The sequence below is a fragment of the Propithecus coquereli genome, unplaced genomic scaffold, assembly GCF_000956105.1.
Source record: "Propithecus coquereli isolate 6110/MARCELLA unplaced genomic scaffold, Pcoq_1.0 Scaffold445, whole genome shotgun sequence".
In the NCBI taxonomy this organism is placed as follows: Eukaryota; Metazoa; Chordata; class Mammalia; order Primates; family Indriidae; genus Propithecus; species Propithecus coquereli.
In genome coordinates, this window is record NW_012150230.1 from 702,973 (window position 1) to 717,726 (window position 14,754).

The 14,754-nt window shown below is 36.6% G+C and overlaps 1 protein-coding gene across 1 annotated transcript in view; it reads right to left on the reverse strand.

The window, feature by feature from the left end:
- LOC105818635 (metabotropic glutamate receptor 8) overlaps nucleotides 1-9,569 on the reverse strand; it is a 190,756-nt gene extending 181,187 nt beyond the window's left edge. The window contains exons 1-2 of the mRNA XM_012654713.1: nucleotides 9,542-9,569; nucleotides 6,821-6,957 (exon numbers count right to left, since the gene is read on the reverse strand). Of these exons, the coding sequence (XP_012510167.1) occupies nucleotides 6,821-6,957; nucleotides 9,542-9,569 (165 nt within the window). The remainder of the gene's footprint in view (nucleotides 1-6,820; nucleotides 6,958-9,541) is intronic.
- Between the last annotated feature and the right edge of the window lie 5,185 nt (nucleotides 9,570-14,754).

The window sequence follows — 14,754 nt, forward strand, 5'->3', positions numbered from 1 at the left end:
ACTCAGGTTAAAAAGAAGTCTCCCAATTTCCAGTTATGCTTTTCACATGTCATATGCTTCCTAGGGTCTCTCTGTTAAGTTCATCTGTGTCTTAAACAACATGAAATTCACCCCCTATAACATATTTTATGAAGATCATTTATAAAAAATCAGCCAATTCTTCAATAAACTAACATTAAGAACAAGATAACTGGTCACCCAAATTTAAAAACTTTAATTCACAGTTGCCAAGCTTAAAGTATGTTATTACCAGGAGATTTAGATAACATATGACAACTACAGTGCCCTCCAGTTCCCTTTAGAAAAATCTCACAAAGAGGTTAGATCACTGTTCTCAAGGATCATATATTGCTAGTAAAAAAGTCATATCTGATTTTTGTAATCTAATGAAATGGACTGAAAGCAAAAATGTGCATGTACCAATGGATCTGACAGCTAGAAAAGCAGTCAAATGAGAACTGGTTACAGCAAAGCCTAGCAGAGTGTTAGAATAACACAAGAAAGATAGAGCAGGGGCAACTTAAAAGAAGTTGTGGAGACTCAGTAAAAGAGCTTGGTTCCAGTGCCATAGAGAGTGTAATATTGATAGAAAAGATGGAAAGGTGAAGCAAGAGAAGAAAGAGTGTATGTCTGTTTTTACAAACTATGATGATAAAAGGACCTAAACTCAGATGTTACTGCTTTTAAATGAGAAGGTTTTTCTTAGGTAATTTTGCTGTAATTTTAGTAAGTATATTGTAACTGAGGTATCACCATGCCAGTTTTGAAGAATCCAAAGTGCGTGTTATAGCAATAAAGTTTGAGTCATACAAGTTTAAGAGAAAGAAGAGAAAGATAAAAGGATAGAAAGCTTATTTAAGGAAATAGCAGCAGAAAATGTTTCCAGTGTGACAAAAGATGTCAACATCCACGTACAGGAAGGTCGAAAGTCTCTAGTCAGATTCATCCAAATAAGACCATCCCAAGGCATAGTATAACCAGTCAAAGGTGAAAGACAAAGAGAGGATCCCCCTAAAACCAGAAAGAGAAAAGAAGGAAATAACATATAAGGGAGTTCTAACACAGCAAGCAGCAGACCTATCAGCAGAAACGTTACCGTCCGGGCGATCATATCTTCAAAGTGCTGAAGAAGAAAAAATAAAACTGCCAGCCAATAATACTGTACCCAACAAAGGATTCCTTCAGAAATAATGTTAAGATAAAGATTTCCCTGACAAAATAAAACTGAGGGAGTAGTACAACATCACCAGATTTGTCTTACAAGTATAAAACTCACTGGAAAAGTAAGTACAGAGTCAAATGCAGAATAGTCTAATACTATAATGGTGGTGTGTAATCACATATATCTCTAACAGGAAGGTTAAAAAATAAAACTACTGAACATAATAATAAAATAATTTATTAAGGAAATGCAATATAAAAATATCTAAATTGTCTCAGGGAATTGACTAACATTTATGTTTTGTAGGAAAAGGAGTACTTTGTGTAGTGTTTATCTCATAGGGTGAAAATACATTTGATCTATATGTGTGTATATATATTGACAATAATATGGAAGAGCATTTGCAAATGTAGGCAACTTTACAAAAACAGGGAAATAGAGGCAAAGAGAAAGTGCACAACTTCTAAGAGTTAAAGCAAACAAGGGTCAAGTCTTGCCTCAAACACTGTTTCAACTCCATTCAATCTATCATTATCTTGAGACTATTTTAATATTCTTCATTATATAAAAGCTATTCCTTTATTAAACTAATAAAATTACTTATTTTCATTTAAGAAAAACTCTTGATGTTTACCCAGAATAATAAATCCCTGAGGCAATTGAGGAGGCCCAGGACTTCTCTCTTTCTGTATTCCAAGCAAGCAAAGAATCGCCTATATACATACTTATGGCACATATGTATTTGACTGATCATATATAGGAAAAGATATATATTCAATTAAAATATCATGTTATAAATACTATGCCACAGGTACATATTAATAGTAAAGACTGTGAAATGGGGCTAAATTCCACCAGAAAATTTACTCAAGTTTCTGTTTATTTTCAAAGCATTTGAGTCACAGAGCCTATTTCATACACACACACACACATATGTGCATATGTATGTGTATATATATATATATATATATATATATCAAAGAAAACAACATTTTGGGCTTATTGAATAGGCACAGAGATGTCATCATGGTGCACACACCTCTTTTTACAGCTACCCCTTACTCTGAACATCAGGATAAAGCAGACGAAACACTTTGCAGATATGGGTTCCATTTGATTTCATACTGAAACAATCATTGTAGGTCCTTTTTGGTAGGCTGCTTATAGCAAAAAAACAAAAATTATTATCACATTCATTTAACACTTAATATGTGCCAGGCAGTGTTCTAGGATTTTTGTTTATAGAATTCCCTTTATTATCTCAAGAACTCTGTGACGTAGATATTATAATTTCCATACACATGAAGAACCTAAGACTAAGAAAAGTAGAATAGCATGCCCAAGGCTACACAACTCATGAACGGAAGGTCAGAATTCAAACATCTTCTCTCTGACTTTGAGATCTGGTTCTTGACCACCATATTACAATGCATTTAATATTCATAATAAGCCTATCTACTACAACACTTAACAGATAAGAAAACTGAGGCTCAAAGTTCAATACTTTGTCAAAAGTTTTCCTTCTACGGAGTGACCCACTGAAAAACTTAAATCGGGTTCAATGAAACCCTTCTCATTCAAATCACCCTTCCAATTGACACCATGCCATTAATAATGGTGAGTAAGACATTCTTGTGAAGTTACTATTGTTTACTACTTTTTATTTATCTTCAAATTACTTGCTTGAATATAAAAAGAAGAAAACAATACAATGAAACCAACAAAAACATATGCTTCATTGCTACAGTAATCAAGAAAAAGTGGCTCTGGTTGGAAGCATAAAAACGTGAGCCCTGAGTTATTTTTGGCCCATCCAGGAACCCCAATACATCTTCTCCCTATGGACTCAAAGCAGCATATGGCTGTTATTTTCACAGTTCAGGCTCTTCTGTTTACTCTGAACCTCTAGCTTACAATATGTTTTGTAATCACTAATTAGGACCACCTGCCTCTTGAGACATTCAGCCTAACAAAATAGAAAGACCTAATTGTTCAAATTCACTCTCAGGTAGATAATACACCCTTCATGCGTGGACTGAGATTACTGAATAGAAAATTTAAATCAAAATAAACAAATTATATTAACTGATTGTAATTGCCAAATTAAGAACATGGGTTAGTTTCATAAAAAAATAAAAAAGAAACAAGAAACAAAATTTTTGGAACAATGAAGACAATGCTTTTGAGGAAATGAAACCCCTCTATGTTTTCCAGGAAACAGAAAAAAAAATAATCTAGTTGTTTATAAAATTCATTCCCTCCACTAAGATACATTCAGGGCAAATTTGCTGTACTCGAATATGCCTTATCATATACTCTCTATGGACAAATTTATCCCATGGTTGAATTCAACCAGAAAAACTGACTTTTGAAAACAGGCAGAATTCAGCCCAATAACTGACTGATAAATGCTTGCCATTGAGAGTGTGAAACCTATCACAAATCTCGTTTAATAGAACAAGAAGAGATGGAGTATATGGATAGGAGTAAATCCTCCTCTCACTGTCCTCCTTTGCTCCCACAACGATTCCCGCCAATGGTCAGGCCAGATTAGGAACCTCTCTCTAGACTGCCATTGCAAACCCATGAACACACCTTCATAAGTGCACCTGCCTCGTTGTGCTAGAATGGTTGATTTGAGTGTCTGTCTCCCCTTCTATTCCATGAGTGCCCTGAGAGCAGAAAACACACATTGACTCTAGTCCCAATACTTAGCAGAGTATGAACACAGAATGTATTTATAAAATCCATTCAAAAATGACAATACCTATCCACATGCTGTCATAGTAAAATAAATTGCATACGTATTTATCTTATAGGAAGTTTACTTTTTAAGCGTGGAAGGATTTTCTAAAGTATTAAGGCCAACATCAAAGACAGGCAGGAACAACTGGCTTTGGGGGAAAATGGTAGCATTTTAAATGCAGAGATTTTCTCTGAACTTTCTAAAGCAAACTCAAGTGCATCTTCTAATAGGACCTTCACTTCTCTACTCACTACAATAATTGTCTATCAGGTCTCCCACAACCATATAAAAGCATGAGATACTGGATTAGTAATAGATAATACTTATGGATCTCAGGTGTACCAGGTATTGCACTAAGTGCTTTATTATTTTATTTAATTCTTATCACAACCATGTAAAGTGGGTGCTACTAATGTTTTCATTTTAGAGACGATGAACCTGAGGCAAATAATTTGTTTAGCGCTTTGCCTAAGATTTAAGCAGAACATTTACAGATTGGTAGATTTCCAAGCACCCACCTACTCCACCTTCAACCAGGTGATTGATTCAACTCTTAAGAAGAAAAGTCGCTTAGTTTGTCCTGATAATCCCCAGAATTCAATCCTTGATTTATATCTTGTCCCTACAGTCTAATTCGCTGCTTCTTCTGAGTTGCATTTTCCCTCGCTGCTATCTAGTTATAAATGCTCATAATCACACATGAGAAATAATTCTTACAAATTGTTTAGATATATTTTATGAACGATGACACAGTCATAAACATAAAACTTTCATGCACTGTTAAATGTACATAAAAGAGCAGCTTGAGATTCAATATGAAGTTTTATAACTACACAATGCATATATGGAGAGACATGTGTATATATGCATAGTTGTGTATACAATTATTTTAAGTATCTTGGTATTATATATTACTGCATATATTTCTCAAGCATTGAATTTTGCTATGTAAATCCTTAATCATAAGAATACAATAGACAGTTTGGCATTGATAACAGTCAGATAAACAGTAGATTCCCTATTTTAAACCTTACCAAATCTTTTTTGTCTTGCTTATTTTATTCCACATATGTTCACTTTCAAAAGGGCTTTTGTCAAAAAGCTATTAATTTTCAGATTGTTATCAATAACCTGTGGAGTTATCAAAGCTATGTTTCAATAAATGTCAATTTGAGTTGCAGAAGAATGGATAAGCCTTCATGAAGAAGCTACATGTAGTAAACTCTAGATATGTGTTCTTACATATCACAACAATAGTTGGAAACAAACTATGCATTATTAAATGCATAGCTGTGATAATTATTAGAAATTAATTTCAAAGAAAATAAATCATAAATTTTCTAGTTTTGTTATTCATCATCATCTACTTTGCTGAGCACTTGGGTGACTGATGCTGCATAAACATTATCACTTTGGGGGACATATTTGGATATACAGAAGCAAAAAATATATCTAAAATACCAAAATGATGTCTTTTGAGTGGGTTCCAGTACAAGAAAGCACATACACACTCCCACAGTATTATGGTAGCTTTAAAAATCAGGAAGAGGAGATACTTTCATTAGAGGAAAGAGTGAGTTACACATTAGAACAATAGAAGAGTAGAATATGTTTCTAGTTTATTTGAAGCACTTTAAAAGCATCTTACTGCCTACAGAAGAAACATCGCTGTTGTTGTAGGGATTCCTTGGCCACTAAATCCCTATAAATAGTCTCATGTTTCTGTAGAAGTGAGGCTGTGTAAATGAACTCCAATCTTCGGCTGAGCCTGCAGGGCACGCTCCTTCCCTCTCAATACCTAAAGAAGCCAGTGTGTTCTACTATGGGGCTGAGGGCTGTTAAAATGTGAAGTAATTCTGTACCCCGTGGTAAGGAGATGCTGCCCTCCTCACCTTCCCCTCCCTTACATCTCCTTTATCCTGCCATCCCCAGCCTTGTGCCCTGTGATTTTCTGGACCTCCCTTATCCATCAAGGTCAGAATTGGTGTCCTGCTCCTGAGTCCCTTACGATTGGTGGGTGCTACCGGGCAGCCCCTGAAGCCCCTGCCCTAGGAGATCTCCTTAGCGGGGCTGCCCACCAGCAGGGCACACCTCGTGAAGCTCCTCCTCCCCATGGCCATTCTCACGTGCTAACCCCACTCGGCCCCTGCCAGATCCCAGCAGGAAGAGATGGGGTCCTGAGTGGTGGTGTGGCACTCAGCAGGCAACTGCCCGGGGGCCTTCAGCACCAACCCCAGGCCCTGGAAGCCTGCTTCAGGCTGGGTTCTCTAAGTCGCCCTCACATAGCCACTTGTAGGGACTGGTGGACCATGGACCTGGTGAGTGCCTGACGTACACAGGGACAGGAGGCGGCCCTAAGGGCTGGTAAATCATCTGAACACCACCGTTGGATACATCAGCTTTCCCTAGTGTTGCAACTGAAAGAGGCAATGTAAATACAGAGCATGATTCACTTCCATCAATCCAATGTAGCCATAAAGTCTCAACTTATGATGTGGCAAAGGTGATACACACTTTTTTAAAAACACAAACTTTATAATTCAGGGCACATTCAATCAATTCCACCCCATCCCCAACACACATGCACACACACACACACGCACACGCACATGCACATGTACATAGACTTGAGCAAGTGTGTCTGTCAGAAAAGGACAAAATTTCTCTAAGCGTATATGGTCAATTAAAAGTAAATGAGATCTTTCATCAAATCTTTACAGATACCTGGAGATTTCTGTACAAAAGTTTAAGAATGTCCATAACATTTTTAAATCGAAGGAAAGATAATGTCATCAATTTCCTGAATATTTATTTATGAGGAAAATCCATTCTAATGTAGGTTATATACTTAAAAATAAAGCATCCCTCCTTGAGAGTTACATACATTAATGTACATTTATATTGATACTTGCTTTTAGATGAAGCTGATTGGTCCAGTGCCCAATGATTTTGTATTCTGTACTTTTGTTGGTTATTTGATACTGGAAGATATCATAACGTCCAGGAGCATCTCCATTTTCATTAAAAGTGACGGGTGTACCAGCACTGCCTATAAGGATTTAGAAAACACTGTTAATACAGTTTTAGTAAGATAGCCCACTGGGCTTATTTTTCTCTTAGAAGGAATAGTGGATAAAAATATATTGTATGTAGTAAGTGATATGAAGACTGTAGTCCATACAAGGTCATTCTTGATAGCATATTATCTTTTACTTGAAAAGAAGCACAGATGTACATATAGAAATAAGACGTGCTTTATTGTGCACATTAGAAAGTAAATGAGTATCCAAGTTAGCCAATGTACATAACAGCTAAATAAATAAAAGTTGATAGGCTGAATATTCAATACTGGCTACATAGAACGGTAGTTAATAGAGAAAAATGTAAATGTCTTGAAGCATGATAGCTATTGTACAATAGGAACTACAAATGGCACCTCAAGATGTGACAGGAGAACTTCCTGGCCCGAATCCCCAGAGTTTTACTTTAGCCCAACTTCCACTCCACTGTGAAGCAGTTGCTCTTTTCAATTCCTCTGCCTCTGCTACTTCTTCCCAAGATTAGATCGATGTGGTCTACTGTTGGGAGCCTCCCAATGGGTGAGGCAGTGATAAATGGGAAGCTCCAACTCTAATCAGATCACAGACATCCCCCCAAATTCACTATGACAAGTGTAACAGCCACAGAGCAGCATGTTGCAAGAAATATAGTCTTTTATAAACTCCATTCCTCTTGGAAGCTTTTGTCTTTTAACAGCTCTGCTCACTTTTACTTTCCCTCTTATTAACTTTGAGGTAATTAAAGGTATGAGAATTGAAGGGGATCATCACCCCGATGTTTTTTGTTCCATCTAGACTCACTGTCTATACAGACTTTCCTTTTCTCTAACAGCCTTTTTAGACTTCCCTTCATCTTCTTGGATTATTCTTTCCTATTTTGAAAAATTCACTGGATGACAGTCCCTTTTCTTGGTGGCTATCTTCCCTCTACAGGACCCCTTCCTTCTCACGGGATATTGGATTTAATTTCTATACTGTGTTAGAAGGTTTCCCTTTCTTGCTATCTCTTTTCGTATTATACTCTCCAAAAATATATATTACTAACAGTCATATATGTCAACTGTATATATTTTCACCTTTTAATGAGTTTCTTAATCTATCTATAAATTTGTTTAACTAAATACCAATAATCACAAAATTCTAAGATATTTAACTTATCAAACAAATGGATGACTTTATCAAAAGAGACAGTAACTTGCAAAAAGTATAATCAGAGTCACATAGCAGCAAACAGAATACTTTTCTTGTATTAATGTAGATATCTGTAATATTCTGTCCGAATAGATTTTAAGTCCTACAAGAGCTATAAACATTTAAATTATTAATTCATGTGGAAAAATGACTTTATAAGTAAATCAGTAAAAAAATGAAAATTTGTGGAATAAAATAGGCGTTCTCCAATCAACCAGTACTATCTAAGCTACTCCTTAGATACTCAAGTATAAATCCATTTGCCATACGAAACCTTTCCCAACTCCTAGTGGCCTTGGGCACATTAACCTCTTAAATCCTCAGTTTCTTCATCTGAAAAATGGGGGTTGTTGTGAGACATAGAGTTGTTATGAGAATTAAATAAATTAATACCTAAGTGCTTAGAACAGTGCATGGGATAATTAAATATTATTATTCACCCTATATTTATTTTCAAAACGTACTAATGTATAGTAATTGAAAGGATGTTGGAAGTTCTTTGAGTGATTACTAGACAAAGGATTATTGGAATTCAAATGAGAAAGATCTTCCTGGCTGGAAAAACACATATGTTATGAATTTCACACTAACATCATCAATTCCTGACATTTATATATCACTTTGAAAAATGTTAATGACATATTCTCTCTTGAATAAAGGGATATGTAATTTTCTCTAACTAAAATCCCCAAAGTTGTCACCTCCTTGACTAAATGATTCCTCATCTTCTACAACAGCAGTTCCTGATCTTTTTTACAATACAGTATTCAAGATAGAATAACGTCACTTGTGTAACACATTCCCACGAATGTATCCTGAGTTACACATAATTCCTAGTGTGCCAGCTGTTTCTACATCTCTTTTCTCCAACTCAAGAAGGCATATTGGAAGGCAGGTGAATTTTAACTATGTTGTCACAAAGATAATAATTTCCAACTTAGATACTTCAAATATCATTATTAATATTAAGTTACGCTAAATTTGACATTGTATTACGAGACAACACTCTAAAGCAGTGCTGAGTGTGGGTTCTGGAGCCAGATCATTAGGTTCAAACCCCAGCTCTGTCACTTATTAGATCTATTATCTTGGGTACATTTATTAATTTTTCTGTATCTCACTTTTCTCATCTTTAAAGATGAGAAAATAATAATAATTTCCACCTCAGAGTGATGCATGAAGATTAAATGAATCAATATGTATATATATGACATGTAGCACATAGTATTATATAAGTATTAACTATTATTTATTTTGTTGTTTTATGGCAATAGTGTGTTTGAGATCCACTGTCTATATGAGAACATACCAACTTCTCAGTTAGTATATAGGTTTTCATGATGTCACTCTCACTAATCTCTGTTACGTATATGCCACATATACCAAAAATCCAGTTCTCTAAATTCACCATGATCGGTCTCACTATCCTGCCTTTGCGCATACTATTTTCTCTAAGTTCCCATCCTCTTTCCTCCTAATCCGTCTTCTCTATAAAATTCCTTCAAGATGTGGCTCAAGGGTCATGTACTTAAAGAAGCATACTCCTCCAAACTGGAGAAGGAACCCAAGTACCTCTTCATGTCCTAACTGGCACTATCAAAGTACTCACTATACTCTGCACACATTTACTATCCATCCTGTACGTAACCAAGACATTTATTCAACAGATATTTATTGAGATCCTAGTATGTGCTCAACACTGGGTGGACACTCTGCATGCCTCACAATAGTATGGTCTCCTCGGTAAGGGCAAATGTATAATATCTATTATCTTTGTAGGCATTGTACCAAAGACAGTGCTCAATATTGATTGAGTAATCAATAAATTACAACAAAACATGAAAGAGGCATCCCCTAATGATCCCAAGCAATTCCATGCTCTCCTCTTATAACATTATGAACTTCATTTATATCGCCTCTCATCTTTCATATTCACAAATGAAGAGATCAAATAAGTCTCTTAGTGCAACATTAGAAGCCACAGTGAAACTTTGACATAACTTTGCACGGTCTTTGAGTTAAATACTGACAGCTGAAGTGGTTTTCATTACTGATCACTCTTGCAACTTGTTTTCCTAATCTGATTTCTGGTCTTGGGCCAGGCTTACAGTTGAAATACTTCAATCCTCTCACAGAAAGAAATCACTCCATTGCATATTGACTCATCTCAAACGATTGCGATCGTATTTTGGTTTATGTTTTCAAAACCATCCTTCAGTAGCCATGAGGAACACATTAGCTATTTACTAATTTCTAAAGATTTATCATCTTCAAAAAAATTGTATTTTATACTGAAACTGACCACTCTGAAAAACAGAATTAGTGGCATTTTGTCCAGAAAAAAATTTCAAATGAATTGGAATTGTCTCTTAATATATTCATCAATTTATTATGGCTTAATAACAACACAGGTAAGAAATATAAATATATTTGATTAAGCAATATTCAGACTATATTTTGCACTATAGATTATGTTCAATCAAATTTTCTTGTTCTGTTTCTTTCCATCCTACACTTTAGGCATTTCACAACACAGAGTATTAACCATTTTACAATCACAGTGACCCACAGAAGAACTGGCAAGTTAGGTATTTCATAAATTTTGAAGTACATTACATTTTCAAAATACTTTTTCATCCACGTGTGCTAGTGGAGAAATGAAAACGAACAATATGTAGTTGTGAGGTATTTTTTACCAGTCATGTACCCAACATCCTGGCCTCAAGATTAGCTGACTTCCTCACTTCAAATTATCATTTTTTTTAAATTAATTCATGTACCTACTATCATGATCACCCTCTTGAAGTTTTCCTATCCAGTAACTATATCATCTCCAAGATTTATCTCTTTGGACACCATCTTCCACCCCCTCTGCAACATTTCTATGAGCCCCTAAACTTACCAATTCATTGATCACCCCATTTTGCCACTATACTTCACCCCCATGATAGTTTCTCTTCCCTCCTATTGCTCTAGATAGGTTATATGATATTCCTTGCAAATACTCTCTGTTCTCTTGTGCTTCTCTCTGTCCGATTTTATTCTTGTATCAAATCATAATCATGGTTATCTCAATTGTATATCTTCTTTGCCTGTACTCAAGGAGCTGAACATTGTTTGAGAACATGATAAACTGGCAAGGCCAGGACTAGGCTTAGGAAAGTGAAGTGGGCATCTATCTCCCTGAATTTTGCACACTGGCTGTCTCACTTGCTTTATCTCGTCCTGACCCAGCTGTCTGGTTGTACTTCAAATTCACAGATTTCACATGTACAATCAACATTTTCTGCAATCCTATAGCGCTTTCCCAGTTGGTCCATTCCCTATCCCTTCTAGATAATATTTATTTATTTATTTTTGAGAGAGAGACTCACTCTGTTGCCCGGGCTGGAGTGCCGTAGTGTCAGCCTAGCTCACAGCAACCTCTAACTCCTGGGCTCAAGTGATCTCCTGCCTCAGCCTCCCAAGTAGCTGGGACTACAGGCATGCGCCACCGTGCCCGGCTAATTTTTTCTATTTTTAGTTGTTTGGCTAATTTGTTTCTATTTTTAGTAGAGACGGGATCTCGCTCTTGCTCAGGCTGGTCTCGAACTCCTGAGCTCAAGCAATCCTCCCGCCTCAGCCTCCCAGAGTGCTAGGATTACAGGAGTGAGTCACCGCGCCCAGCCTAGCTAATATTTAACTGTTTCTTGTCTTATTCTCACTCCTCACACACCTAACACCTTCCTTTCCCTGTCATTGTTCCAGCTTGTCTCATACTTTCTCACAGAGAAAAAGCATCAGTAAGACAAAACACCCACATCATCCCACAGAGCCTACCACCTACCTGCATCCACACTCACAGTCTCTTTCCCCCATCGCAGCACATGTCCCAGATTGATCGAAGGCACACTCCTCTCTGGGGCTCGCTCGGCATCCACTCTCACTTTCCATGAACTTTCAAGTTCACGGTTATCATTTCTTTTTTTTTGCATCAACTAATTTGGACTTTTGGCAGAAGTATCCCCTTTAATTTGCAAATCAGTTCTAAAAGCTCTCATCTTGAAAGCAAACAAATCTCATTACTCTAACCCCATAGCCCTCATCCAGCTACTGTGTTATTTTCCACTCTCCTCCACAGTAAAATTGTGTTCATTCTCTCCATTTTCTTATTTCTTTCTTACTCTTCAACCTATTTTAATTCGAAATTTAATCTCATACCCCCCACTGATGAGTCTCAAGTCTTTATGCCCAACCCTGAACACAGACTTATCCAATTATCTGTATCTCCACTTTGTCATTTGACAATTACCTCAAACTTAACACAGCCAAACACAATGCTTGGTTCCCTCACATTTACCAACATGTGCTTCATACAGTCTTTTCCCTCTTAGTAAGCAGCTGACTACTGTCCATCCATTTGATCAAGTCACAGCCAAAGTTAATACCCTGCACCTGCATCTACAGCACCACACAGGGGTAAATCTTAATTTAAACTATGAACTTCAGTTAATAATAATGTATCAATATTGATTCATTAGTTTTAATAAATGTACCACAATCATGTAAGATGTTGACAATTGGGGAAAATGTTTGTTGGGGGGGTATAATATTGAAACTGTACTATCTGCTCAGTTTTTCTGTAAACCTAAATTTTTTCTTACAAAGTTAAAAAAAGGTAAAATTAATTTTAGTACTATATTTCATGTAAACTAATACATACAAAATGGTATCATATCAAAATGTAATCAATAAAAAATATTAATATTAATGAAGTATTTTACACTTTTTTCTGGTTAAGTCTTGGAAATCTCATGTATACTTTATACTACAGCTTATCACAATTCAGATTAGCCCCATTTTAAATGCTCAATAGCCATCCATGGTTAGTCATGACTGTATTAAAATAGCACAGGTCTAAAAGGCAAATTATTTGAGCAGTCACTGCTCCATCACTCCAACCCTCCATGCACTGGGGAAGAAGGCCCACTGCTGAGCCTCATCTCTGGTCTCCACTTCAACTGGACTGAACCCTCCTGAACAAGTTTCTTAGTTATAGGTATATGGATCCACCCAAGTCTGGCCCAGGGCTTAGTAGATGCCATATCTGGGGATAAGAACCTGAAATAAAATCCAAACTGCTCCAGGGGTAAAATCAAACCAACCAACAACAAACAAAAGCCCGCATCTAATGCATGAACAGATTCTATCTCCAAAACATCCAGAATTTGCCCATTCTCTCCACTTCTTCTTCTACTAACCTTGTCCAGGCTACTAAATTGTCTCCCTGAACTCCTAGCCAGTACCCTGCATTCACACTAAGCAGCAACAATCCACTTCCCACCCTGCAGCCAGAGCAATACCATGAAAAGCAAATCAAATCATATCACTCTTCCCCCCAAAATCATTCAGTGGCTTTCCCTTTCACTTAGCATAAAACACAAAAGGCTCATCACGGCCTTTAAAGCCTTCTTATTCCTCTGATCCTACTCATTTTCCAGACCTGACCACCCTGGTCTTCTTTCTCTTCGCAAGTGCATGAAGCTTGCTCTATCTTAGAGAGTTTGTGTTTCCTGTTCTCTCTTTCTAGTATTCTTCCCCTGGATTCCTTGATTGGCTTGTGATTGTGGAGAATTTTTCCATCATGTTCTCCACCATAGATGTAGCACAGCCTGCTGCGTTAGCATCTGAATCCATATTCTTTCTCCTGGGCACACAGCTAGGCTACACTTCCGGCCTTCCTTATACTTAGGCACAGCCAAATGATTAGTTCTAGCCAAACAAATGTGAGCACAGAACCTCCTAAGTTGTTGTATATTCTCTTTCCTCTTTCTTTCTGGCCAGAATAAAAATGGCCTGCTGGACAACCTGAAGATCTACATGTTAAAAATGTCAGTGCTTACATCAGCCTGGATTCCAGCATGAGTGCATGAAGAGGGTCTGTGCTACTAACCTGTTCATCCACCATCCACCTAGTATAACTATGTGAATGGAAAACAAACTTCATTCTGAGTCATTATAGCTTGTGAGTCTACTTCTTAACAGCAGACAACCAGATGTTAATCTGAGTATCTAGTAAACTGAGTCCCCAATTAATAGTTATTAAGTGAATAAGAGAAATCATATTAAATCTGGAAATGAATGTTTCACTTTATGCCACATTATAAAGCTTTAAAAATAGCATAGAGTTTTATAACTGAGTATCAAAGATATTGGCATGGATCAATAACTGGTTTCAGATTCCCATTAAGAGTTAATACTGATTACTGCAGTGTGGACATACATAATATAAGGTGGCACTGAGAATGTGTAATCATTCTCCAGAATTGCGCTGGACAAGTATACATGTTTACTTACCTTGGCTAAAGCACCCACAATTGGATACTTTCATAAAAACACAAAATAATAGTATTAAAAATATGTGCTCAAATTTAGGCTGAAAATGGCTTTCCTTAAACTGATTGTTTTAGTGTATGGGGAAAAAAAACAAGACAAGGAATGTAGTTGAAAGGCATTTCTAATTCTCTGTGCCACCCCTCCTTCATGATTTTTCCATCGAGAAACTGAACTGATAGTAATTTCTCCTGTGAAAATGTCTTTATGATCCTCGGATTAAA